The 27905-nt window shown below is 60.1% G+C and overlaps 1 protein-coding gene across 8 annotated transcripts; it reads right to left on the bottom strand.

The window, feature by feature from the left end:
* Positions 1-10592: 10592 nt before the first annotated feature.
* UPP1 (uridine phosphorylase 1) lies at positions 10593-26768 on the bottom strand. 8 transcript variants are annotated; one of them, XM_051853182.3, is made up of 9 exons: positions 26283-26768; positions 25358-25440; positions 21355-21417; positions 16475-16592; positions 14884-15042; positions 13076-13190; positions 12139-12348; positions 11811-11957; positions 10593-10799 (listed from the first exon to the last, which is right to left on the bottom strand). In XM_051853182.3, the coding sequence occupies exons 1-9, from the start codon at positions 26445-26447 to the stop codon at positions 10660-10662; spliced, it is 1200 nt and encodes a 399-aa protein (XP_051709142.2). In that variant the 5' UTR covers positions 26448-26768; the 3' UTR covers positions 10593-10659. The 8 variants fall into 8 exon arrangements, with proteins under 8 accessions (XP_051709142.2, XP_051709144.1, XP_089172094.1 ...); XM_051853184.3 differs by having other exon boundaries at positions 26394-26766; XM_089315968.1 differs by having other exon boundaries at positions 26461-26766.
* Positions 26769-27905: the final 1137 nt, after the last annotated feature.

Here is a 27905-nt window from a genome sequence, read left to right as displayed (position 1 = left end):
TAACAAACGTCTGAGGCTGAGTAAGTTATAAAGAAAACAAGTCTATTGTAGTCATGGTCTGGAGGCTGGGAAGGCACCCGCATCTTCTCGCTCCTGTGAGGGCCTGTGCTGAGTCATGTCACAGCACGCTCCTGGTGAGGGCCTTGTGCTGAGTCATGTCACAGCATCTTCTCGCTCCTGGTGAGGGCCTTGTGCTGAGTCATGTCACAGCATCTTCTCGCTCCTGGTGAGGGCCTTGTACTGCGTCATGTCACAGCATCTTCTCGCTCCTGTGAGGGCCTTGTGCTGCGTCATGTTATGGTGAGAGGTGAAGTGGGCATGTTCGAAGAAGCATGTATGCAGGAAAGAGGGGGATGGGGGGCTCTAGCTCACCCTAGAGCAGCCCCTCACAGTACCCAATCCACTCACTCCCATGAGTTCTATCTCTTTAGTCCCTCTTAGTGGACTAGCCACTAATAAATAAAAGATTTATTTATATTTGAAAGGCAGAGTTACAGAGAGGCAGAGGCAGAGAGAGGTCTTCCATCTGCTAGTTTACTCCCCAGTTGGCCACAACAGCCAGAGCTGTGCCAACCTGAAGCCAGGAGCCAGGAGCTTTCTCCGGGTCTCCCACATGGGTGCAGGGGCCCAAGGACTTGGGCCATCCTCCACTGCTTTCCCAGGCTGTAGCAGAGAACTGGATTGGAAGTAGAGTAGCCGGGACTCGAACCGGCGACCATATGGGATGCCAGCACTGCAGGTGGCAACTTTACCTGCTACTCCACATCACCAGCCCCACTAACCACCTCTTTTTTTTTTTAAACAGGCAGAGTGGACAGTGAGAGAGAGAGAGACAGAGAAAAAGGTCTTCCTTTTCTGTTGGTTCACCCCACAATGGCCGCTGCAGCCAGCGCGCTGCGGCCAGCGCACCACACTGATCCAAAGCCAGGAGCCAGGCGCTTCTCCTGGTCTCCCACGTGGGTGCAGGGCCCAAGCACTTGGGCCATCCTCCACTGCACTCCCTGGCCACAGCAGAGAGCTGGCCTGGAAGAGGAGCAACCGGGACAGAATCCGGCGCCCTGACCAGGACTAGAACCCGGGGTGCCGGCGCCGCAGGCGGAGCATTAGCCTATTGAGCCGTGGCACCGGCTATTAACCACCTCTTAAAGGCACCACCCTCAACAGCGCCACACTGGAGACCAAGTCTCCAGAAAAAAACAAATTCAAACCACAGCCCCAAAGGAAGGTGAGATGGCCCTCCAGAGATGAGGCGGTGCTGAGGGAGGTGGTCAAGCCTCCTCAGCAGCAGAGAACTGGCTGGACTTTCCCTGATTCGGGGAGCTGCTCTCCAACCTGAGTATGCATCAGAACCACCACAAACTGTGGGCCCCACCCCCTTAGATTTCCTAATCCTGCAAGTCTAGGGCCTGAGGACCTGAACTGTTATAAGTTCCCAAAGGACCATCCACTGAGAACCACACTGCTCCTAGATCCTTGCCTCAGCTCCTTCCTCTTCCCTTGGGATCTGAGCACCCCAGAGGGTTGCTCCTTGAAGGCAGACACAACTGAACTCGTGTGAGTCCCGGTAACTCACAACCAAAGACAAGAACACCAGGACTCACTTCCCTGCTCCCGGACAACACAGCTACCAAGGCCTCTCCACTGTGACCGTCCCGGGCCTGCAATCACAGAGCATCTCGGGAACACCAAAGTCTCCTGCAGCTAATTCCTGGAATCTCTCTCCCACCCATGGTCTATCACGGCCAGGTAGACTGCCACACCCTGAACAGTCTGCTCAGCCTGGGGTCCCGGGGGGGGGGCTGCACTCCCCTCAAGTTCACGATGTCACAGCGTGGGAAGGACGGGGTGGGGGACTTCGATTCTTGCAAGGTAGAGGACTCTCTACAGAGCACCCAGGGTGCAGGCAGAGTAGAGAAGGAGGCCCTCCCCAGACATCAGAGGAGCCTCTGTGTGGCCCGCCAGTTCTCAAGCTCAGTGATCCACACGTGTGTTTTATCCCACAGTCCCCTATGATGCCCCTGATGACCTCACACGGCACAGGCAGCAGGAATATTTTTCTATTTCATGAACCCTCAGGTAAACCGAGGCTTTGGGAAGGGAGGTCCCCACAGTGAGAAGCACCTCTGACACTCTCCCCCCTCACCCTAGGCCCCTGCAGGATCTTCCTGCCCAGTCTGCTAAGGATCACTGTAGGTCAAAGGACTGATGAGTTCAGCTAACAGCTGGACAACAGCAGGACTGGCCACTGCTCAGATGACCCGCTTCAGGGAAACTGTGCACTGAATACCCGTGGCACCATCTCCAGGATCCCCGCACTTAAACCTCACACTTGGGCCTCCAGGGGCTCACTGATCGGACCGCAAGGAAAGGGATAACCCCTTGTGAAGGACAGGGCTGCCTCGCTGCAGGTGAGGACACGAGCGTCTCTGTGTCCTCGTGAGCCTAAAGGGAATGAAGACACCACGGGGACCCCTTCCTGTTACTGTTCTGTGTCCCAGCGGAGACCCCACCGCAGCGGCCTGCCTCCACTTCAGCAACGAGGAGCTACGTTTTAAGTATTCTGTTCCATATTTCTCTGTAGATGACTTTTTTTTTTTTTTGACAGGCAGAGTGGACAGTGAGAGAGAGAGACAGAGAGAAAGGTCTTCCTTTGCCGTTGGTTCACCCTCCAATGGCCGCCGCGGCCGGCGCGCTGTGGCCGGCGCACCGCGTTGATCCGATGGCAGGAGCCAGGAGCCAGGTGCTTTTCCTGGTCTCCCATGGGGTGCAGGGCCCAAGCACCTGGGCCATCCTCCACTGCACTCCCTGGCCACAGCAGAGGGCTGGCCTGGAAGAGGGGCAACCGGGACAGAATCTGGCGCCCCGACCGGGACTAGAACCCGGTGTGCCGGCGCAGCTAGGCGGAGGATTAGCCTAGTGAGCCGCGGCGCCGGCCATGTAGATGACTTTTTAAAGATTCATTTTATCTAATACATGAATATATATGAATATATGGTCTATAAGATTACCTATATTTGGGCCAGACCAAAGCCAGGAGCCAGAAGCTCCTTCCAGCTCTCTCATGTCGGTGCAGGGACCCAAGCACTTAGGCCAGCCTCCACTGCTTTTCCCACGCACATCAGCAGGGAGCTGGATTCCGAAGTGGAGCAGCCAGGGCTCAGAGCAGCGCCCATATGGGATGCCAGTGCAGTAGGCAGCAGCTTTACCCACTACACCACAATGCCGGCCCCTCTAGTAGATCTTAATGCAAGTTTACTAATTAGGTGCAAAGTAAATTCTCTTGGCTTTAATTATAGAAAATAAGAAAAGTTCTTTCCAGAGTTTGAAAAAGACTGTTTGTTAGACTTAATGCTGTTAGAATTTTGGGCAATTTTTAAATGCTACGGGATTTTACAGACATAACATTCGTTCTTAAATTGTTCTGATGTTATAGATTTGTATCTCACAAAGCTGTATTATGAAGGATCCAATACAAATCTATATCATGATCCAATAGGAGGGAGGGAAGGAGGGTGAAAAGAAGGAAGGTGGAAGGATGGGAGGGAAGAGGGAGGGAGGGAGGGAGAGGAGGAGACACCTGCACAGGTGTGAGAGCTCCCAACTTCCCTGCAACCGTCCCTAGCAGGTGAGAGAACAGGGCTGCGGCCAACAGGCTTTGGGTCCACTCTTCAAGGAGTTGCACAAACAACATCAAACATTTCTTCAATGCCTTGAGGTGTCCAAAGCATTTCAAACACATGAGCGCACTGAATTCTGAAGGTTTTTTTTTTTTCTTTTGACAGGCAGAGTGGATAGCGAGAGAGAGAGAGAGAGAGAGAGAGAGAGAGAGAGAAAGGTCTTCCTTTTTGTCGTTGGTTCACCCTCCAATGGCCGCCACGGCTGGCGTGCTGCGGCCAGCGCACCACGCTGATCCGAAGCCAGGAGCCAGGTGCTTCTCCTGGTCGCCCATGGGGTGCAGGGCCCAAGCACTTGGGCCATCCTCCACTGCACTCCCGGGCCACAGCAGAGAGCTGGCCTGGAAGAGGGGCAATCGGGACAGAATCCGGCGCCCCGACCGGGACTAGAACCCGGTGTGCCAGCGCCGCTAGGTGGAGGATTAGCCTATTGAGCTGCGGCACTGGCTCTGAAGGCTATTGTGAGAGGTGGGCCGCACGTCTGTCCCTGTCTCACCACCAGTAAGCAGTTCACGCAGACTCTCCGTGGTTTGTGGAGAAAGGAGTGGGATTCCACAGAGCAGGTGGGCAGCTCTGGGACAGGAACTCAGGGACAGGAAGCCGTTTCCCCCACATAGGGTACACAGCTCTGTCTCTCACCTTCTTAGTCTGTGCACACCTCAGATGTGGCAGTCGCCTGCACAGGCACCAGGGTTTAGGGCAGCCACGGCTGCACTTTGCTTTACCAGGTTTGCATTCAGCAAGGTCCCAGACTACCACTGTGCAACACGTGTGGCTGACGTGGACCTGCCCCCGATTCTTGCGCACTTGTTCCCAGGAGTGGGATGGCTGGGTCAAAACAGATTCTATGTTTAAATTTTGCTGCACAATTTTCCATGGGGGCTTTCTTAGCCATGTGATTTTAGGCAAGTCACTGGGAGCCTGGGGAGGCGGGAGAGCCCTTGGAACTGCAGGCCCACAGCCGTCCTGCACAGTCAAGATGAGCAGGACCTTGGGACAGTCAGGCCGGTGGAATGGGCAGGGAGGGCTTTGAACGCCATTGAGTCCAGCAGAGGGAGCTAACAGCAGCTACAGCCAAGACCCAACACCTCAGCCAACTGAACCAAATGACGTCAGGACACCTACAGAAGAGCAAGGTGGGAAAGGGGCCCTGTCCTGCCCATTCTGTGTGTGACAGCAGGAGGGGACGAGCACTGGTTCTTCCGGTAAGCCTCCCGACAATCCAAGGAAGGTGTGGCTGCACCACCACAGGCGAGTACATCCCATCAGGATCAATAAATCCCCAAGGTCAGGACGGGCCCACCGCCACACCTGTGTACACTGATCTGTGCCTGAGTGGGTGTGTCAGTCACACTAACATCAACTCCAAACGTATGCACTGCCTTCTGGCCAGGACTCAAGAATGACGAAACGGGTGTCTTCCAAACTCCGTGAGTTTTCCTCCATTGCCTCTGTGTTGCCAAGGTTCCTGGGTGGCTTGAGCCGGGCTGCAGTTCTCGTGGTTTGCACGGGAGGCATCTGGCAGGAGGCGGCTGTTCTTGGGGCTGCACAAATAGGAGGTGAGAAACACCGCAGGAGGGCTTGAGGGCCCTAAGTCCCCTAAGCAGCCCCTGCCGGTGCATGGGACACCTTCAGGTGCGCCAGCCGCCAGCCCTCAAGGATGTGGAGAAGGGCTCAGTGCCCCACTGTGCTGTGCATCTGGGCCTGTGTGGGCCCCCCCTCGCAGACGTGACCCCAGTAGCAGACCCCAGTAGCAACATCAGCTCGTTCGCACTCTCTCTCTCTCTCTCTCTCTCTCTCTCTCTCTGCCATGCTGGTGTGTAGTCTTTCATCGGCAGCACACAAGTTCATTTTCCTTCTGTAGGACTGTCGTCATTTACATTTTTTTATCTTCTTTCAGCAAAACGCTCTCCGAAGGAGACCTTGAGAGGAGAGTCAGGGCCCACCTCTGCAGGCCTGCCTGTGCAGGTGACCCCAGGACTGGGAGTCATGGCTGAATTCTCCCCTCCTGAGCACAGCTCCTCTCCTTGTGAGTAGATGTGTGTGCCGACGTGTGCACATGCGTGGAAGAAACAACCTCACGCAACTGTCAGCCAGTCCTTGGTCCGGCAGCGCCCAGGGTCCTGGTCTGGCGTTAGGGGACAGTGAGGGCTGGGCAGACATTGGTGGGAGCTCAGTGAGCTGCCATACGTGGGCTCCCTGAACACCAGCTAGACTGAAAGCCCACGTGTGCAGCTGGAGCCCACTCCATGACACAGCGTGGGAGATCGCTCTCCGTCATGAACGTGGCACCCACGCAGCCTGAAGCCCCAGGGGACATTCTGAGATATTTTATTAACTGTCGCAGACACACCACAAGGTGCTGGAGATGAGGAAGGCGTGAACAACACACAAGGGAGCCTGCGCTGTGGCATAGCGGGTAAAGCCCCCCCAAAGGTGCCAGCATCCCATATTGGCACCAGTTTGAGACCTGGCTGCTCCACTTTGATCCAGCTCTCTGCTGTGGCTGGGAAAGCAGTGGAAGATGCCCAAGTCCTTGGGTCCCTGCACCCACGTGGGAGAACGGGAAGAAGCTCCTGACTTCAGATCAGCGCAGCTCTGGCCTTTGCAGCCACTGGGGGAGTGAACCAGCGAAGACCTCTCTCTCTCTGCCTCTGCCTCTCTATAGTTCCGCCTTTCAAATAAATAAAAATCTTAAAAAAAAAAAAAAAAAAAAAAAAAAAAAAAAAAAGATACATGAGGGCCCCGGGCGTCAAGTCTGGTCTGACCAGGGGCCACGACAGCTCCGGTGCCCCGCCGGGGGGGGGCCCTGCTCCGACCACGGCACCCCCAGTCCCCATCGCCGGTCCCTCTGTCCTACCACACGTACTCCTAAGCGAGGCGTGGCCTCCGCGTGGCCGTGCGTGGAGTCCCGGGCGGGTACTCGCTGCTCCGCAGCCGTGAGACGCCCACGCCCGCACCCGCACGGGGCCGGCTGGCTGGGTCTCCCCGCGGGGCCCCTTCCCTGGGACGTGGACACTGGGACTCCGCCCTGGCGTCCCAGGACACTGCCGCGGGCACATTCCTGTCCCAGGCCGCTGTCCACGCGAGTCCACTCCCGGCCGCGGGGCCAGCAGCCCCAGCTGCAGCAAATGACCCGCTCTCCCCGCTGGCGGGCGCCTGGCTGAGGGCGCGGCGTGATGGAAACGGCAAGGAGGCGCCGGGGCACCGGACGTCCCCTGAACCTCCCGTCAGGCACAAACGCCAGCCGCCACCCTCGTGTTTCCGGGCGGGAGGCAGTGGCCGGGTGGCGTCGAGGGACGCGGCTCCCTTCAGTGGGGCCGTCCTGAGCCCTCCTGGGGCGGGGCGCCGGCAGGAGGCCGGAGGGGCTCGGGGCGCTGGGTCCCCGCAGCCCAGGCGCGGCGGGGTTCGGGGCGCTCGGTCCCCCCCGGCCCAGGCGCCGCGGGGCTCGGGGCGCTGGGTACCCCCTGGCCTAGGCGCCGCGGGGCTCGGGGCGCTCGGTTCCCCCGGCCCAGGCGCGGCGGGGCTCGGGGCGCTCGGTCCCCCCCGGCCCAGGCGCCGCGGGGCTCGGGGCGCTGGGTCCCCTCGGCCCAGGCGCGGTGGGGCTCGGGGCGCTGGGTCCCCCCGGCCCAGGCGCGGCGGGGATCGGGGCGCTGGGTCCCCTCGGCCCAGGCGCGGTGGGGCTCGGGGCGCTGGGTCCCCCCGGCCCAGGCGCGGCGGGGATCGGGGCGCTGGGTCCCCTCGGCCCAGGCGCGGTGGGGCTCGGGGCGCTGGGTCCCCCCGGCCCAGGCGCGGCGGGGATCGGGGCGCTGGGTCCCCTCGGCCCAGGCGCGGTGGGGCTCGGGGCGCTGGGTCCCCCCGGCCCAGGCGCGGCGGGGATCGGGGCGCTGGGTCCCCTCGGCCCAGGCGCGGCGGGGCTCGGGGCGCACAGACTCGCGCATGCGCTGAGGGAGCTGGCAGGGGCCGCCCTGAGGGGCGCCAGCGCCGAGGAGCGAGGGGACCCTGTCTGTGATGGCCGCCGGAGGAATCCAGTGGACATTTGTCACGTCGGCGCCAGAGCACTTGGTCTCCAAACTACACCAAGCCCGGCGGCGGCGTCGAGGCGCGGCGTGGTCACAGAGCTGCCCGCACCGCGAGGACGCCGATGCAGCCAGGCCGGCGGAGGGCAGTGCGGGCCACCCGCACCCCGGGAGCCTCCGTCGTGGGTGCCAGGCAGGGCCGCCGCGTCTCAGCAAAGCCCACAGCCCTGGGGAGGCCAGCGGCTCAGGCAGAGGAGGGGACCCCACCCCACCCCACCCCATGGCTCCTGCACCCATGCAGCTATGAGGGGCAGCCTGCAGCCACCCCCACCCCGGGAGCCTCCCCCGTGGGTGCCAGGCAGGGCTGCCGCGGTCTTAGTAAAGCCCGCAGCCCTGGGGAGGCCGGTGGCTCAGGCAGAGGGGACCCCACTGAAAGAGGCGGCTGTGAGCCACCATAAAAATAGTCTCTTAAAAATAAAATAATAAGACTCCTGAGACAAACTGTTCCAGAGACGGCCTTGGAAAATGGGGAGTAAACCGGTTCACAGAGAAAGCAATCAGCTACTGACCAGAGATACGCAGAACACCTGCCTTGTAGATAAGCCCCCCTTCCTTCCTCTTGCTCAAGGTTGACTAAGAAAGTTACAAGGCACGTAGCAACCTATTCCTCTCTCCTAGAAACCCCCTCCCCTAATGTATCCCTTTGACCTAGTACTTTTCCACCGACATTAGCACTTCAGACTGCCATACAAGGCCCGCTACTGAAAATTATCCAATGAACTTACGCCAGTCTTTAATATGTTAATTCTGTGGTTTTGCCTTTTAAAAGCTGTAAAAGATAGCTGCTCGGGGGCTCCTCTCACTTGCTTGCTGCTTGCAGCAGTAGGGGGCCCATTTGTACAAATGAAATAAAAATTACCTCCTGCTCTATTGCATCGTCTGGTCTGGAGTCTGTGTTTCTGGGGTCATCACAAGAGGACACCGCTTTTGGGGTCCTACACCCACCCCACCCCACCCCATGGCGCCTGCACCCATGCAGCTGTGAGGGGCAGCCTGCAGCCACCCTAAGCCTGGGGCCTTCCCCAGCCGCAGCAAAGGAACGCCCCCCCCCCCCCCGGCCCCCCGCTGCAGCCTCCTGGGACCTGGACCAGGGGCCGGGGCAGGGAACGCGGAGGGTGCTGAGGCACGTGAGCAGGCCCTCCTGACAGACCCCAGCAAGGCCGGGTGGTGCTGGAGGGGGAGGTATCTCGCTGGTAGCACCCAGCAGGGCAGGTGGGTTCAGGACTCGCTGAGCAACCGCCTGAACGCCCTCAGGGGCACTCGGCACTCCCACCATCCTTGGCAGGGCTCCCCCACCCCTCAGCAAACTGCCAGGCATGACCCCAGCCCACAGGGGACAAACCCCTGCCAAGCGCAGGAAGCAGAATCTCATATGGCTAAGGGACACCACCAGGGGCATGGGTGACCCAGGAGCCGGCCTGGGACTAACACAGAGGGGACACCCTCTGCTCCCCCTCCCACCCACGCTCCTCAGTGGCCACACCTAGGGGTCATGGGAGGCCAGCATGGCCTGAGGCAGACAAGCCCTGGCCAGCACGGCCTGTACAGTCCCGCCCACAGGTACACAGGGACAGCCCACTGTTCCTGTCCGGGGGCCTGGGGTCCAGAGCCACCCAGGACCAGTAGTGTGGAGAGTGGACAGCAGACTGGAGGGCGATTATGCTGATGGACTCAGACGGGTCCAGCCATCTGCCCAAATGTAACCTGGAAACCGTGGGTCCAGGAAGGTTCAGGTGGGCAGTCACGTCTCAGCCCTGCTGTGTGCTTCTCTGGCTCTCAGCAGTCTCTGGTTACGTGGTGGCCCCCTGACTCCTGAGACCGTGGACCTGGCCAACCTCAGATGGAAAGTATTTGGGGTAAAAACTCCATCTGTTCTGAAGATGGACAGATATGACGTCTTGTTGCTATTCTCTAAATGATACATTGTAACGACTATTCACATAGCATTGGTCTTGCAGACACTGTGTGCAACTTAGAGATGACTCACGTGTACGCAGGAGGTAGGTGGGATGGTGGGATGCACTGCACACATGGGACATGGGCCCCTGTGGCTACTGAGGGAAAACTGCAATCTTTAGAAGCGATCAGGGAGTGAGGATTCTGGCACTGTTGTCAGGCCCTGGAATTTAATTAAACTCTAAAAAGAAATTCCCAGAAGAGGCCATCAAAGAAGGATGTACTTTTCTCTGAAGGGAGGAGAGAACCACTTTGCTTATGGCCTTGTCTAAATGTTGACGGAGACTGTGAATTCAAAAGGCTTCCACAGCCTTGGCAGTCATGGCAAGAGCCTCGGGTGATCACTAATGTCATACATAAGAGTGTCAGTTGTTAAGTTAACAACAGGAGTCACTGTGCACTTACTCCCCATGCAGGACTTCTGTCTTCAGTGAGTTGTATTATGAGAATTAACTGTCCTCAAACTGGTCCTCAAACAGTTTTCTGTTTGTGTGTGCAAACTGTTGAAATCTTTAATATAGATGGTCTTCTGTGTATAAAGTTAATTGAAAATGAATCTTAATGGAGACTGGGACTGGAAATGGGAGAGGGAGGAGGGGGAGGGGTGGGAGGGCGGGCATGGTGGGAAGGATCACTGTATTCCTAAAGTTGTCCTTATGAAATCTTACTCATTAAATAAAAGGTTTCTTTGGGGGGAAAAAAGGCTAATTCACCCACTTTATAAAAAATAAACAAAATAAATTTACAGCACAGAACCCAGGTGAACCTAAAAAAATTTAAAAAGAAAAGAAATTCCCCGAGTGGTTAATCAGGACTCCTGGTCTCTAAAAGCAGTCGCATCCCCCAGCGCTCAGGCTGTGAGCTCGAAGCCACGCAGTCGGGGTTCTGGAAGAGGGTTTTATTGGCGGTCATCACAGCAGCTGTCCCGGGGCGCTGTGGGTCAGGACCACTCAGGCCTTCCCCAGGCTCTTCTTGATGAAGTAGCTCACCAGCCGCTGCGGCCGCTGCTGGTACTCGGACAGCACCTCGTGTGGGCTGCTGATCTGGTCTCCTAGCAGGCGGTCCAGGAGGGTGACACACACCACAGCCGCTGCGGAGAACAAAGGCCACGTCACAGCAAAGCATCGGGGCCCTGACAGCTGCAGCCAGGGATGGCCAAGGACAGCCAGGGATGGCCAGGGAGCCGCAGACGGGGAATGATGGCCAGGGACAGCCAGGGATGGCCAGGGAGCCCCAGACCAGAGTGACGGCCAGGGAGCTCCCAGTCAAATTGGGGAAGGGGAGTGAGGCCAGGGAGCTGCAGACGGGGAATGACAGCCAGGGACAGCCAGGGATGGCCAGGGAGCCGCAGACAGGGAGTGAGGCCAGGGAGCCGCAGACCGGAGTGACTGCCAGAGACGGCCAGGGAGCTCCCAGTCAGACTGGGGACGGTGAGAGTGCAGAGCTGGTGGAGGCGCAGAGAGGAGAAAGCACTGGGCCGCCTTCCTCTCTGCTCACTTGCCCTGTGTTGCAGTCTGTCTCGCGGCACAGCAGGTGCAGCCACTACCTATGATGCCAGGACCCCACATGGAGGAGGGGATGTGTCCTGCCTGCTCCACTTCTGATGCAGCTCCCTGCTAATACGCCGGGGAAAGCAGAGGACGATGGCCCAAGTCCTTGGGCCCCTGACACCCTGTGGGAGATCCAGATGGAACTCCAGGCTCCTGGCTTCAGTCTGGCCCAGCCCTGGCCACTGTGAACCAGTGGATGGAAGACTGCTCTCTGTCTGCCTCTCTTCCTCTCTGTAACTCTGCCTTTCAAATAAATAAATCTTAAAAAAAAAAAAAAAAAAAACTGTGAAAGCTGAGGTCTCTGTAGGTCTGGGACATCTCCTGAGGCAGCAACAAGAGATCTGACAGCACTGGGTCTTTTCATCACTTCTCACCACCAAATAGCACGGGAGCCACTGCAGGGACACAGGACCTGGGTTTTGTCACGTGAGCACCAGAATGAGGGACACCACCCATCGGAAACTGTCGGGGGGTGGGGGAGGAGCAGAAACCCAGCCCCCAGAGTGGAGAGAAAGCGATGAAGAGGCACCCGGGCCCTCGCGTGCCTGTACCTCGGAGGCCACACGCGCTGCACATGGCGGCGAAGACGGAGGATTCCATCTCGATGTTGCGGATGCCGGCGGCGTGGGCCGCGTGCAGGTAGGCCTGCTTGTCTTTCTCTGTGTAGGAGCAGAGGGCGCCGTCCAGCCGGCCTTGCCCTGCGGCACAGGAGAGACACCCTCAGCTGCCACCACCAGGACACAGGAAGCAGGGCTGGGCAGGCCCATGCATCCTCAGAAACAGGCCGTCATAGCCACGGTGTGAGACAGCAGCAGAGACGGCAGCTCGCGTGTGACCACCCCACGCCGGGGGACAGGAGCACCCCCGCACATGGCTCACCCTCATAGAAGTCCAAGGTGCACATGGTGTTGCCCACGACGGTGGTGAACTCGGCCAGCTCGCTGGAGCACTGCATCAGCTCCTGCACCAGCCGCTCGTCCAGGTCCGTGCTGCGGACCACCCGCTTGCCCAGGATGATCTGCTCAAACTCCGGCCGGAAGCAGGCGTCCACAGCCTGCCGGGTGATGACCACAGAGCCGGGCTCCAGGCCTGAGGGCGACAGCAGGAGTCGGGCGGTCAGGGAGAGGCGGGGCGGCACTGGGAAGCCGTCTGTGGACATGGCCACCAGGGGGCCCCACGGCGCTGCTCCGACAACTGCACAGCCGTCCGTCTAGACAAACCACAGGAGCCTCCAGTCCCGCTAGCGGTTCTGTGTCCCAGGCGCTACTGCTTTCCCGCCAAGTGCGCCCCGGCAGAGGACCAGAGGTGCTCAACGGACCGCTGTCCGATGTCCTCAGGATGCAGCAAATGCAAAAGCCAACAGCAGAGTGGGTCCCGTGCAGCCCGAGCCCAGCTTCCCAGCTTCAGAGACATGGGGTCCCGCACAGAGAGCAGGACAACTTAGGATGTGAAACAAATCTGCCTAGGGCGAGGGCGCTTCTGCTTGCACTTCTAAACAAGCCTGCTTTCCAGTCTATCTTTGCCACCGCTGTGTTTCAGAACCATGCTGAGGGCTGGGAGGTCTGAGAGAAGGCAGGGCCCTCATCCTAGGTGTCCCCCCACACCCCCTCTGACCTTCCTGTGGGTTTTCTCGGGAGGGTGTCTAACCTTGCGAGAATAAGGAGAGTGAGCTAAGGAAAAGAGGGAGGCACAGGTGCACCCCCACCGGCAGAACGGCCGGACCAAGGTGGGCACACAGCTTTTCCTCACACCTGCCATCGGAACACCCTGACCAGGGCCAACCCCACGCCATGCGCGGCCCCTCCGCAGACCTCACCTATTCCGCCAGAAGTGCCGATGCGGATGATGGTGACGTCAGAGCACCGGGCGTGGTACAGCAGCTTGATGAGTTCATGCAGCATGATGGCGATGGAGGGAACACCCATGCCGTGCTGGGATGGGAGACACAGGGTGAGCCGGGCAGGCCTCCCTCGGCACAGCCCGTACCCGACCAGGACGGGAGACAGCGGGTGAGCCGGGCAGGCCTCCCTCGGCACAGCCGCGCACCCGACAAGGACGGGAGACACCAGGTGAGCTGGGCAGGCCTCCCTCGGCACAGCCGCGCACCCGACCCGGACGGGAGACACCAGGTGAGCCGGGCAGGCCTCCCTCGGCACAGCCGCGCACCAGGACGGACAGGAGACACCAGGTGAGCCGGGCAGGCCTCCCTCAGCACAGCCTGTACCCGACCAGGACGGACAGGAGACACTGGGTGAGCCAGGCAGGGCCTCCCTCGGCACAGCCCCGCACCCGACCTGGACAGGAGACACCGGGTGAGCCGGGCAGGCCTCCCTCGGCACAGCCCCGCACACGACCAGGACGGACAGGAGACACCGGGTGAGCCGGGCAGGCCTCCCTCGGTGCAGCCCCACACCCAACCAGGACGGACAGGAGACACCGGGTGAGCCGGGCAGGGCCTCGGCACAGCCCCGCACACGACCAGGACGGGAGACACCAGGTGAGCCGGGCAGGCCTCCCTCGGTGCAGCCGCACACCCGACCCAAAGCTCTTCTCTCCGCTGTCAGTTTCCCGAGGTCAACAAGAAGAGTGAGACCACCCTCATGTAACTGTTACCACACCATGCTGCTGTAATTACTACTAGTTATTGTTGTTCATCTCTTATGGACCCAGTATGTAAGTTAAACATTATCACGGGAACGCACATATAGAACAGATCCAGGTACACTGGGCCCGTGACCATCGCAGGTCTCGGGCATCCACCAGGGGTCTTGGTGGACATCTAACGTGGGGCATCGCCATCAAATCACGTGGTAATGGAAGATGAACTTCAAAACAGACATCTAAAAAGTATCATCACTTCGTGGATGTCAGGACCCCACTGGCCCCACAGAACCTGTCGATCAGGAGGCAGAACAGGACGCTCAGCAGGAAGGTGCGGCCACGATCGTCACGGCAGCACACAGCGGCCCTGTCCCCACGCCCTCCCACTGCTCAGTTCCTCCCCCTTACCCTTCTCCCGAGCCCTCTGCTGCAGTCCGGCTGACAGTCCAGCTGCAGCATCTGCTGACTGCAGGCCTGAAGGCACCACTCCCCGCCCGCGGGCCTCAGCACACCCCCTCCACCTGCCCTTCTTCAAAGACCCCCCCAGTGTCACCAGAGGCAGCTGACCAGCAGGTGGGGGCACCCTTGGCTGACTCTGCGGCTCTTCACTGCTACTGCAAGGGGCCCAGAACTAGAAAGCCCAGAGGCTTCCCTGGCAGCCCGAGATGTCTGTCCATCAGAGTCTGCGAGGCAGCAGCTCGCTCACTCTGCAGCAGCACAGGGACTGGACAGCTGGCCCCTGGCTGTGTCTCCTCTGCCCTCCAGTACACCCACTCCCTGCACCTGCTGCCCACACCTGCCGCCCACACCCTGCAGAGACAACTGCGGGTGTTTGCCTTGGCATCGGTTTTTACGTACTTCGTCTCTCCGGGAGAGTGAGCCTGGAGGGCAGGAGCCAGCTCCCATCTGTTTGCATCCAGCCGCTGCAGGCTCACCCTGCTCCCAGCCATCAACAGCCAACAGATGCCAGGGACTGGGGTGTCTGTGTAGAGGCCGAGTGTGGGGCCAGTTCCAGGTACTCACGCTGACGGACAGCACCGGCCCGGCTTTGTACATGGCGTAGCGGTCGGTCCCTGTGCAGATGTTGGGGTGGTCTTCATCTGGGCGGCCAAGGCCCAGCTCCGCGGCCACGTACTTGATGAAGGCACTCATCCGTGAGGGGCTTCCTCCCACACACACAAACTGCAGCCGGAGAACAGGGACCGGTCAGTGCCCCCTCCAACCGGAGCAGCAGCAGCAGCATCCCCTGGGGACCTGCTGCACCTGGGGGCCTCAGAGGCAGGCACTGGAGTGCGAGGCCATCAGCTCCACCATCCGGACTCTCACTCTCCCCGAGAAGCCTCCAGGAGGCTCCTCATGGCCTCCCTGCCCCGTGTGGAGGCAGCTGGGGGACGGGAGAGGGCCTGGGATTGGGGTCAGATGGCGCGGGCTCCGCACTGCCACCAGGGCCCCACAACCTATCTGCAAAATGGGCCACCCATCAATCACGCCCTCTCACGAGGTCTTCTGAGTGTCGAAGGACCAGCACCAGGGAAGAGCTGGGGGCCTGGGAAGTTGTCGCTGCTGGGCTGGGGGGCGGGGGGGGGGGGGGCAGGTGCATGTGTGTGTGTGTGTGTGTATGTGTCTGTCTGTCCCTGAGAAGTAAAAATAATGGACAATGCATCATGTGAGAAAACGTGATTTGCACAAAGAACTAAGCCAGTGCTAAGGAGTTCGAAGATCAATGAATTCTAATTCTCTGAACATGAGCAAGAAAACCCCACAGCCTGGAATAGTGTGATGTGATCTTAATGGGAAGAAGGGGATTTAAAGAGCACACGGGATTTGTCCCAGGCTGCAAGCAGCACCAGCAGAGGACGGTGCCGCGGCAGCTGGGTCGGAGCCCTGAGGGCAGCCCCACAGGGAGCGCTGCTGGCTGGGGCCTGGACTGTCGTGAGGTTTAATCCCGCTAGTGCACGTCCACGGGGGCATGAGTCAGCGGCACACGCCTGTGTCGGCAGCAGCGCAGCCGTGCTTAGCTGCACATTCCTGTTTCTCGTGTAGTTCAGAACAGCAGGGAGAGAGAACTTCACTGTTCCCCAAACAAAGAAAGGGCGCGTGTTCCAGGGCACGTGGACTTGCCCGTTCCCCGCATCCAATCTCCGCTCGCGGCCCACGAGTTTGGAAATGTCACACTGTACTCCAAGTTATGCACATCTATGTGTCAATTAAAAAAAAGTTTAAAATGAGATTTTTTAAAAAACTGTTATAGGGTACATTGGAACTGAGGAAGATGTGAGGAAAATGGAAGCCACGTTCAGCCAGTCTGAACGACAATGGCTGATGGTTATCACGAGCCCCTTCCATGACGGACAGACGCCACACAAGTGCCTTTGTCCGCTGCCCCTGCTCCCAGAGAAAACGTTTTAGATCTCCCTCGTCTCTCCCTGGAGCCCTAGGAAGTTTAGCTTTCGTCACGTCCATTACGTAACAGGTTTCCAGGAGAGGAGTGAGGGACCCACAGGCAGGACCGAGGACCCGCCCACCTGCTTCACCCGCTTTAGAAGTGGCAGACAGAGACGGCTTCATGAGCCTGCCCTCTCCCCGCCCCGTGTCCGTCAGGAGGCTCGTGTACCTTCACGTCCCCAAACATGGCCGGGAAGTCGTGTGTGCCGGTGCCCAGGCTGAAGTGGTACAGCAGGTCCTCCTTCATGGTGGCCAGGTGTGGGTTGGAAAGCCGGACGAGGCAGCCACTGTCAGACAGGAGGGGGAAGCGGGGATGCCGTGTCAGTGGCGGCACTGTCACAAAGCACCCGTGTGAATGGGACACGAGAGGCCCACGTGCCCGTGTTGCAGACATGAGACACAGGTGTCATGACAGCATCACACAGTGCCTGTGTCAGCGAGACAGGAGAGGCACACGTGTCAATGGGTGGCAGCATCATCACAAAGCGCCCAGGGCAGCTGCCCTGAGACACGCGTGGGGAAGGGCCACTGTTAGACAATCCCAGCCCCGTAAGGTCCCACTTCCCCTCCAGCGTGCCCTCCTTCCTCTTCTTCGCCTCTTGGGCCATGGGGAGACTGTGTGGCTTCCGGGAGACGTGTGTGGCTTCTAGAGACCTCGGGCCTTCCCCGTGGGGTCATTCTGCCCTGCTGATGACTGACAGTGCAGGCCCTCGGTGGCCTCAGGGCGGGGCCATCCCAGGAAGAACTAGAACTCGGGACTTTCGGTCCCACCTTCAGCCTCTGAGGGGGGAGAGGGCTGGGGTGGGCCGGTTCCCAGTAGTCAGAGGTGAAGCATCCAAAAACCCCCAGAGAACTGGGGTCACCGACCCACGGCCAGATACGGGGCGCTCTGTGGAGGGTGAAGCCCCAGGCCCATGCCAATGCCTGACCTGCCCCATGCCACCTCCACCCTCTGATACAGCAGTCAATGCCAAGTGTCCCTGAGTTCTGAAGCCGCCCTTAACAAGTGGCACAATTTATAGCCAGTTGGCCACAGGCACAGCAAAGACAACCAGGGCCTGGGCTCTGAGGACGATGGGTGGGAGGTGTGGGCGGAGGTTCCAGGGGCTGACCTCAGCCTGTAGGACGTGACAGTGCCCAGTCGACGGAGCCAGCAGAGACTGTGCAACACTGCCCGCTCGGGGCGGGGAAGGACCACGCGCACGGAGCTCGGAGCCCAGGAGGCGTGCTGTGACGGCAGCTGCTCAGCGGAGCCGAGTCGGAGACCTCTCTTAGCTCCCAGGGCCCTGCTCAGGCAGCGAGGAAGGGTTCGGAAGTGCACCCGCGAAGGTCCCTGCCTCACGCCATCCAGAGTACAGCCGCTTGCCGTCCAACCCAAGAGCGTTCAGCAGCCAGAGGTGTGTCTGCTAAGTGGTTGGCCAGCCAGAATAGAAAACAACGACCCTGCCCGCTGCGCGGAGACCGCCCGTCCAGTCAGCCGAGTCCTTTCTTTTCTTTCCCCGTCTTTCCCACTAGCTGCTGACTCTGCCACACGACGCCACGGGCGAGCAAGGAGGCTGCTCTCACAGAGCGGCTGCTGGAGCGTCTGCAAGGCTCCTGTTCTCTCCTAGAGCGGCCTAGGGGGCAGACAAGCCTCCCTCACGAGAGAGAGGACGGTTTCTGTGGGAAGACGCAGGCTGCTGCCAGCAACAGTGTGGTGAGTGTGGCTGCGTGCAATGAAGCCTTTTGTCCGAGTAGAGGCCCCAGGTCCCCAGGTCTCCAGCTGCCGCAGGCCTCCGGGGGCCACCCTGCGGCATAGCTCCTTCAACAGCGCCTGCCTTCTCATCCTGGGGTGGCTGGACTCCCCGCAGGACGCTGAGGCAGGTGCGGGACACTGATTCAGGTGTGGGACGCTGAGGCAGGTGCGTGTCCCTGTGTGCGCAGGGCCTAAGCTTTCTTCCTTCTGAGTCAAGCCCTACCCTGAAGCCAGGATCACGTTCCCTCCTCAATCCGACTCAAGGTCCCCCACTCGGCATCTCCACAGCACTCCCCAGGCTGCAGTGTGCTGGAAGAGGCACACGCACAGTGGAAATGGCGCTGGGATGTCGAGGCTGGCTCCCCGCAGGCCAGCGCTGTGTGGTCCGGTCCTCACTGGCAGTGCTGGGCAGCAGCTGTGCGTCCAGTTCTCAGTCACCTTGGTCCCAGGAACACCTGACACCTACAAGGGGCCGTGTGCTGAGCGGGGCTGTGCGGCAGGTCAGTTTAGGTCTGAGCACCTGTGACGTGTTATGAAGGACACCCCACCCCCTCCCCGGGACCTTGTCCACTGTGCCTCACTCACCCCAGATGTACCTCATCTACTTTATACACATTTGATTACCATACAACTGTCTCCAGGAATGGTCTGGAAGCCAGGAATGTGCCTATTCACCCCTGCATCCCACACAGCACACAGCAGACACGCAAAGCCAGGTGGACGCGGCCTTCCCTGTGTTACCTTCTCTATCCCTCACGTCGTCCACCTCGTGTCTGCCTGGCAATCGGCATGGACAGCAGGTGCCGAGGGCTCTCCCTCTCCCTCTGCCACATCCATTGCTTCTCCCTTTCCTGTTCCTCTCCTTTCCCCCTTCCTGTCCATTCCAGATTAGCTCCCCCCGCCCCGAGCATTTTCAAAAGGCTGATAAAAAGTAAAAGATGAAAGACAGAGAGGTCGTTTTATTAAAGTAGCGAGGTCAGGGCTGCCTGGCTGTTTTGTGGGCACACAAGCGGATTCCAGAGACCACAGGTGGACCAGGAGTCGGCAGCCATCACCCAGGGTGGACGGACCACACGCAGGGTGACCGCACTGGCATGCACAGGGCCAGCCTGCTGGGGAAGGGCGAGCACCTGCTGAGACACCCAGCACACCTGTCTGCTGGAAGCCCCCTCCTCCTGGCAGGCTGCGTGGCCCACAGATGCAGGGTCCAGTTCACTCTCGGCTGCACCTTCTCCCAGGCACCCAAAACAAGCTCATGTGTAGTTCAGATCTCTGACCCTGCCCAGAGAGCCCGTGGGATCGCGAGGCCTGAAGTTCTCACCATGCCAACACGCAAGCTCCTCACGCACCCTTCAGGAAGCCGGAATGACACAGAGCTCCACCAGAAGGGCAAGCCAGGGCTTCAAAGGGCCAAGAGCGGATGCAAGGAAGCTGCTGTGTCATGCTTCTGCATTCCAGGAAAAGGAGACAGAAATAGGAGGTAACCACGGGGACTGGCAATGACAAAGCGTGTGAGTGTGACACACATCACAACCACCAGGACAAGGACACTTGTCTAGGCTGCACCCCATTCCAAGGGGCTTCCCTTTGCTGCTCACTTCTGTCTCACACTCACTCACTGAGCACCTACTAGGTAAAGGCGCCAATGAGACGGAAATGGCTTCTGCCTGTAGGAGTTCATTGGCACAGAAGAGGAAACACCTGTGGCTGATACAAACTGACCCAGTGTCTCAGAATAGGGGAGTGGGGGGATGACGACAGTGGGCACAGGCCCTGGTGCGACGGGGAGCAGGGGGATGACGACAGTGGGCACAGGTCCTGGTGGGACGGGGAGCAGGGGGATGACGACAGTGGGCACAGGTCCTGGTGGGACGGGGAGCGGGGGTGGGGGGATGACGACAGTGGGCACAGGTCCTGGTGGGACGGGGAGCGGGGGGATGACAACAGTGGGCACAGGTCCTGGTGGGACGGGGAGCAGGGGGATGACGACGCTGGGCACAGGGTTCCGGTGGGATCAGCGAGTGTGAGTGACATCAGCCAAGCCCCCGTGCTGAGCGCACACAACACACCAGCACTAAGACAGGGAGGAGGCTTTCGACTGCAGGGCAGAACTGGAATCATGCACACACCACGCAGGCGCGCGCTCACGCGCTGCTCGGAGCCACTGCACTAGCTCTGCGCTCTCGTGCCTCCCATTTGAAAGGTTCCAGGTTACACCTTAACAGGAGGCTGCACCCACAGCTCTTCCTCCACCCACCCAACTGCAACTCAGCAGGCGGAACACTATAAACAGGTGGCCGCTGATAAGAGCCAGCAGGTCAAGGTGACTGCTGGGCCCAGGGAAGGCGTAAGCGCTCAGGGAGCCCCTGGCGCTGATGCCGCAGCCCTGCCCCCACCCCTTCCTCCAGCCCCCCCCCCCGCCTCCCGACCATGCTCAGCTCAGGGAGCCCCTGGCGCTGATGCCGCAGCCCTGCCCCCCCACCCCAGCCCCCCGCCTCCCGCCTCCCGACCATGCTCAGCCTCAATCTGAGAGGCTGGGGGGGGGGGCTTTGGAAACTGGGAGCAGGGCACTCGGAGTTGCCAAAGCTTGGCAGTGCCAGGAACCATTAATTCAGTGGAGAAGCAGCCTCTGCAGGCCTCCAGAAACAGTCAAACGCGCACGGGGACCCAGGGGGAGGAAGGAGGCCGGGAGTCGTCCACATGGGATCCTGACCTGGGCACACGGCAGTCAGGGCAAGACTGCACGGGTCCTGGGAGGTCACAGAGGAGCAGGGGGCAGAGGGCAGGGTGAGGGCTCCGGGTGTGTCAAGCTCAGGGACCAGCAGGAAGGGGAGAGACCCCAGAAGCAGACAGGAGGCTGCCCAGCTGACCCGGGCAGAGCTGGCAGCCAACGGGGTGGTGACAAAGCCGGAAAAGTCAGCGGTTTAATGTCTACACAGGAATCACAAGGACAAGAATTCCCGTCTCTTGCAGCAACGCCCAAACCTCAACAGGAAGGCGGGAAGCACACACGGAAAGCCACAAAGAATCGGGGAATGGGGACGGCTGAGCACCGGGAAGAGCTGGGAGGCAGCTGGGCTTTCGTGGAGGAAGCACAAGCTATAGACGCGGTGCGAGCGCTGGCGGCTGGTACCCCAGGGTGACAGCGGTCCCGGCACCCCCGCACCTGACCCCTTGGGGCCCACGGCAGTCCCTGCAGGCCTCTGTCTCCTCACAGGACTCCCAAGTGTCAATCTACGTGGAGTTCTTAGAAAAACACGCCGCACAAAGCAGCCAGGATAAACTTGATGCGCCCGGCCGGGCAGCAGCCTTACTTGTGACGTTGCGGTTCCTTGGCCTCAGCTCCTGTAGCTGCCATCCTCTCCTGACTGCAGGACCTAGGGGAGAGCAGAACACACAGTGAGGCCCTGAGCACGGGAGCCAAGCCGAGCCCTGCTGGGGGACGTCAGTGCCACGGGAGTCTCCATCCACACACCTACCATCGTGCAAGTGACGCAAGGGCATCAGTGTGTGTGCATGTGCCTGTGAGCGAGGACCTCTTGGGTCCTGACCACCGTGTGGGAGACCTGGATCGGGTCTGGACTCCTGCTGTAGGTCTGGCCCAGACCCGGCTGTCAGAGGCACTCTGAGAGTGAACCAGCAAATGGAAGATCTGACTACCCGCTTCTCTCTCTCCCTCTCTCCGTTTCAAATAAAATGAAAATAAATTTAAAAAAAAATTTAAGATAAATTTATCTTGGTACAAAAAAATCTGAAACCATGCATACCTTTTATAATCTTCCTTCCGGCAAACTTTCGGAAGCTACTTTGTAACAAGGATACTTTATTTCCTACTGCATTTTGCAAGCTCTGACCCCAGGGCAACCGTCTACTTCCTGTTCGCTGCTTGGCTAAGCGCGTACACACTCGGCCCCCGGCAGCCCTGGCTGCTCCAAGAGGCGGCTGCTGGGTTTTCCTTCTCCACTCTGCCCCACCAAGAGTGACGGCCATGATTTCAACAGCAGGGTGAATGCTGGTGCTCGCCTGAAAGCTTTTAGAAGCAGCATCGAGGGCTTCCACACCAGAGAGACCAGCACTAAGGACCCTCGATGTGCGTGGAGTAAGGAGCCCAGGGGTACTCAGGCACAAACGCCAGGCCAGAAGTTACCCAATGTGGGCGGGGGGGGGGGCAAATAACGGTGCAGGCAGCGCCGAGGTGGATTTCTTCCAGCGGTGAAGGTGCACAGTGAGTGGGAACCCTGCCCGCACCGGGGAAGCTGCAATGGCTGCCGACGGCCCCTTAGTGTGGGATCCGCCTGGGATCCCGTCCCCTGGACAGGAACAGCAATGGAAAGACGGGCCAGGGGACGAGGAGACGTAAGGAGACGTAGGGAGACGTGGAAGCTGGGAGGCAGACAGGTGGGAAGGAAGCACTCCCGAGGAAGGAGACCAGCCACTCAGAGTGGGCAGACGCAGAGGCCCCGTCCCTGGTGGCTTAAGAATATCTTCCTCAGAAGCCATTGGTTTTCTCAGTGCCCTCTGCCCGGGCCCTGTGAACCTCTGCATACCTACAGGAATAAAAATGTGCCTTTTGTCTCGCTCAGCTGTCTTTTGTCAGTCTAATTTGCAGGCCCCCCAAGAAGAGGACCCAAGAGGATGGAGGAAAAGCTCAGCTGGATTTGCAGACAGGGAGGGTGAGCCCCAGGATCAGGACAGGGGGGTGGGGGTGGCAGCCTCAGGCCAGGTGGGCGTCCAGCTGCACCAACGGGAGAGGAGCCCAGGCGTGGGCGTCCAGCTGCACCAACGGGAGAGGAGCCCAGGCGTGGGCGTCCAGCTGCACCAACGGGAGAGGAGCCCAGGCGTGGGCGTCCAGCTGCACCAACGCGAGAGGAGCCCAGGCGTGGGCGTCCAGCTGCACCAACGGGAGAGGAGCCCAGGCGTGGGCGTCCAGCTGCACCAACGGGAGAGGAGCCCAGGCACTAGGCTGATGGATGCTGCATCCACAATAAGGTTCCAGTACCGGGGCCCCTGTGGGGACAATGACAAAGTAGGCATGAGGCAGAAGAGGAAGCTGGCCGCGGGAAAACAGGGAATTAGGGGTCAAGGGCAAACCAGGAATCAACAGTTAAGCCCAGGATGAAGACTACCACAAACAGCAAGAGAAAACCAAGCGTAAGGCAGACTCTTGACACCAGAGCACCGGTCTGCAGGCCCTATCTGATTAGACAGCAGCACTGGGCAGTGGAGATGGAGGGCCCTCCCAGCAGTGCCCTTTGTCCCAGGAGATAAGAGATAAGAGCTGCTCCCTTCTCTCAAGCCCCAGCCAGCTCCACGGCACAGAGTTTTTTATGCTGACTTTTATTTATCTTCATTTACTTGGAAGGAGAGTGATAGAAACATCTCCCAACTGCAGGTTCACTCCCCGCATGCTGGGCTGAAGCCAGAGCCCAGAACCCCGGCGTGGTGTCGTCTGAGTGCCAGAGGCCTGGGTACTTGAGACATCTCTTGCTGCCTCCCGGGACACACATTAGGAGGAAGCTGGGCTGGAACAAGAGTGGCTGGGACTCAAACCAGGCACCCAGTGTGGGAAGCAGGCGTCCCAGGGAGTGGCTGAACCTGCTGTGCCAAGGCCTGACCTGGTGCCTGAGCTTGTGGGGAGACAGACAGGTGGAAAAGAGGAGAAGCCCCCTAAGAGGGTACAAATGGTTACTTACTTCTCCCAAGTTATCCTCAGCAAATCGAAGGGCTGAATCCCACAGCAGGCTTCTCTCCAAAAGTTGCCTTTAGCAAGACACAAGTGCCTACCCGACTCCTGGAGCTTCCAGTTTTATCATGAGAATAGCAAGGAAGTGGGGATTCCACCCTACTGAGTTCCCAGTTTAGTCCCCACCCTCTTTTGTTTTATGGTGAGCAAGCTAGACAAGGAAAACAAGATTGCAAATCCAGCCTTTTGATGGGTTTCTGTCCCGCCTTCAAACTGAATGTTAGTTGATAGTTTTCCCCCAAAATTGTGCTAAAAAAAACCACACTTCCACCGGCTTCTCAGGTCTGCCTCTCTTGGAACCCCCTTCCAGGCTGCTTCTGCAGGTTCCTGACTTAAGTACACCCTGCTTTTCTCTCTGCCTCGTCCACGTGGAAATTCTTCACGTGAGACCATGGGCGGCTGACCCTGGGGAGCGTCTCGTCCAACTCGCTGCCAGGATTCTCCCAGCCGTGGTCTCCCCTTCCAGCCACCCCTCACTTCTCCACTCCACAAGCCCCAGGCTCTGCCCCGGAGAACCAGGGCCTGGGTCTTGGGCTCCCACTCCCCTCCCTGGTGCCAGGTCCAACTCATTAAACAGATCTGGCTTCAGTTTCGGGGTTTCTCTTTTTTTTGTTTCATTTTAATCCATTAGACTAAAATCAGATGGGCAGGTTACTCGGAAATATAGCTGAGGGCATTAATGTTGGAGGGAGAGTAGGGGTTCAGCGTTGACCTCTACCCACCCATGCTGAAAGTACTAGAACCATGAACACCTCTGTGCCCGGTGAGCCTGAGCTGAAGTAAGGACACGACCTGGCCTCGCGGGAGGGGAGAGGGAGTAGTGCCCACCACACGCAGGGGCAGCCCCGCCGAGGCTCAGCGGGGCTGCGAAGCCCAGATGCTGGCACCTCGTCCATCCACGGAGGTCTCCAGTTCAAAAGCCGCGGTCACAGCACGAGAGCGGCGGGAGAGAGGCCAGCAGAGGCCGGGCGGGGCAGAAACCAGGGGCAGGTCCCGGGAGGCCGGGAAGTGCCCTCGGCTTCCCGCTCCGGACCCGAGCTTCCCGGGACTCGAGGGCGGCTGCGAGTCCGCGCCGGAGCTGCGGGACAGGCCCCCGTGACCTCGGATCCTGAGCAGCGAGGGAGAGGCCCGCGAGGGCGCACACGACCCGCGCGCAGCGGCCACTCGCGCCTCGACCCCACGGCGACGGTCGGGACCCGCGCGAACTGCAACGCGCCTGCCGACCACAGCTTTCGCGGCTCGACCCACGAGCTGTGCCCGCCCCCAAGCTGGCGGCGTCGGCTTAGCTCCACTCCGAGACACGCACCCCGCCCCCGGCGCGGCTCCCGGGCTCCTCGCCCTCCGGGCTGGGAGAAGGAAGCACCCGCGCGCGTTCGGTGCACCGGGCCCCGCGCTGCGCCGCCGCCTCACCCGCGCCCCCGCGCGCCGCCAGTGGCCGAGACGCGTGAGAGGCTCGCGGTGGGTGGGCCCGAGGGAGCGGGTCTCCCGCGCGCCCGTATCCCTAGGCACGCCCATGCCACCCCGCACATCCGGTCCCCTCACCCCCCAGCCGCGCGCACCGCTTCTCCACGCACCTCGTCCACGCGCGCCCGGCGGGCTGGGTCACCTGGCCCGCAGGTCCACCGGAGCGTTCTTCAGGCCGGAGCCGGCGAGCATCCTGCAGGGCGGAACCCGGAAAGGTGCACCCTCGCGGCGCGTCCCGCCCTCTCCACTGCCGCGCCCTCCCGGCCCCGCAGCGCCAGCGACAAAGACCTCGCTCCAGGGGCGCGGGAGGGGGCAGCTCTCGCAGGCTCGCGGGCCGCGGCGCTGGGCCGCCTGGAGGCGGGAACCGCGAACGAGCGAGTCTGCACGCCCCGCCCCGCCGCCCGCGCCCCGATCCCCGCCCGGGGTCAGCGCCGGCCGCGCCTCGCCCCGGCCAGCCCCGGCTTTCCTCGGCTCCTTGGCTCCACCCCGGGGTGCCGCTGCTCACGGTAATGTTGGGTCGTGGCAGGGAACCGGCAGCCGCCGGTCACTCACTCAACTCAGCAGGTGCAGCCTCCTCGCCCACCGCGTCCCGCGGGCTCGCAGCGGAGAGGCCGGGCGCGGGTGGGGGGGGGGGGTATGAAAAGGACGGGCCCTGGTCGCCTGAGGGTCCCCTCCGATTCTCCAGCCCCAGCTTCTCGGTACTTCCGGGACCCTCCCGACCCCGGCAGCTTAGGGAGAGACCGGAGTCCCAGGGCTCGCCCAGGCACGGGGAGCGCCCCTGCGCTCGGGGCCGGGCTGCGCGGGGCCTTACGCGCGCTCTCCAGCGCCGTCCCGCCCCGCGGCCCCGCAGGTCCCCTCTTTGCCGCCCTTGGGGCGGGCACAAGCCATCCGTCCGGGGGATTTCGGAGCCAGTCTCGTTCCCGCTAGGCTGCAGGTAAATCGGGAAATCACCAAGCACCCAGACTGGCTTGCCAGGGGAAGCCGCGCAGAAGAGGCAGGGCGCAAAGCAAAGCTGTCCCGGCCGCCGAGAGCCACCTGAAGCCTGCAAGCGGAGAGAGACCCGGCAGCCAATGGCCTCACGGCCGCGGGCTCCTGGCAGGTGCGAGGCGGGCTGGGGGCAGGGAGCATGGCGAAGCCGGGCGGCACCTGGGAGTGCTCAGGCTCGCCGCTGGCCGAGAGTGACCCCAGAGCCCTTGGCATTCGCCCAGCTCACGGCTTTCAACGGCAGCAGTCAGGCCCCGGGACCTCGGCCTCTGTCGCCGTGGCCTCACTCTTCCGTCCCTGGAGCCGGGTCCCCTCCCGGCTGACGCAGGAATGGTTTGAAAGAGCGCGGCCGGCCACAGCCGGCACCCGCCCTGCCAGCGGCAGAATGGGGCGGAGAGCCAAGTGCTGGCCAGGGCTGCACCCGCCGCCCTGCTGGGTGCTGCCAGGCCCGCACCCTCCCCGGCCAAGGCCAGCCTGCTGGGGGGCCTTCCGCAACCAGGGCCTGCCCTGCCCTGGAGGAGCTAGAGGGCGCCCAAGTGACTCGGGCTGCCCTGGTGACCTTGGAGGGAGAGGGCGTGGCTGGGCAGCATCTCCGTGGTTACAGGAAGGAAACGCGCCTGAGTTATACACTGGAGGCAGGGTGGGTGCCTGGGACTGCCTTGTCCTCTCTGGGACCCCCTGGGCGGGGTGTCTGGGAGATGGCCTGTCCAGCAGGCCAAATGCTTAGGGACAAATGCACACAGGCCCTACGGCTTGCAGAGGTTTGAAAGTTCTTTGCATGGTCTGGGTACAAGGTCTTTGTTGGATATGTCACTTGTGTTTTTTTTAATATATAAAAAACTGTTATTTAATAAATAGAAACTTCAAAAGTACAACTTTTGGATTATAGTGGTTCTTCCCCCATAACCTCCCTCCAACCCGCAAACTATCCCATCTCCTACTCCCTCTCCCATCCCATTCTTCATTAAGATTCATTTTTAATTATCTTTGTATACAGAAGATCAGCTCTGTACTAAGTACAGATTTCAACAGTTTGCTCCCTCTTGCAAGTGTTTTCTCTGGATCTTTGTACTCCCTTCATACCGCTTTCACAGAGCAGCAGCTGTTTTGTTTTGTTTAATGAGGTCAGTTTATCTATTTTCCCACGTAAGGAGCACTATTTCCTTGTCCAGGCTGAGAACGTGTTGTCCAGTCCTGGATCTGGAGAATCTCGCCCTGGCCTCTCTCCCCCCGGCTTTAATGGTTCTGTTGTGCCTTTGAGTTCATGGCCGGCTTCTCGATGGGACGGTGGCGGGAAGGTTGCATTTTGCTTTTCATCTGTGGACGTCCGCCTGCTCCTGCAGCCTTTTCTCCAGTGTTTCTCGTCGCTGTCCGCAGTTGGTTGAGCACGGCTGTGGGGCCTGTGCTGGCGTTCCGTTCTGCGCCTGGGTCGCCCCTCCTCTCTCTGCACTGCACTCTCCGACTGCTGTGACTCCTAACTGGACTACTGTGTAGTCAGTTTCCTACGTGAATCTTCGTTGCTAATATTGTTTCTGCCGTCTATGGCTTGTGCTTTTCCATATAAATTATAGGGAGAAAAAAAAAACTTGCCTAAATCTGAAAAAACAAAGTAGCATTGTGATAGGGATTGCATTCAGGCTCTTTCCTTGGACCCGATTTGCGCATGTCGCTGTG

The sequence above is a fragment of the Oryctolagus cuniculus genome, chromosome 16, assembly GCF_051225735.1.
Source record: "Oryctolagus cuniculus isolate XC-2025 breed Fujian yellow rabbit chromosome 16, ASM5122573v1, whole genome shotgun sequence".
NCBI classification, from domain to species: Eukaryota; Metazoa; Chordata; class Mammalia; order Lagomorpha; family Leporidae; genus Oryctolagus; species Oryctolagus cuniculus.
This window is presented reverse-complemented; position numbering and strand designations above follow the sequence as displayed.

Coding starts and splice junctions, on each gene's coding strand:
- UPP1 (XM_051853182.3), bottom strand. CDS start 26,447: ATGCCAAGGGCTCTGGGGTCACTCTCGGCCAGCGGCGAGCCTGAGCAC. Junction 25,441..26,282: donor TCTCCGCTTGCAGGCTTCAG/GTGGCTCTCGGC, acceptor TCCGCCCTGCAG/GATGCTCGCCGGCTCCGGCC. Junction 13,191..14,883: donor GGCCGGTGCTGTCCGTCAGC/GTGAGTACCTGG, acceptor CTCCCATCCCAG/CACGGCATGGGTGTTCCCTC.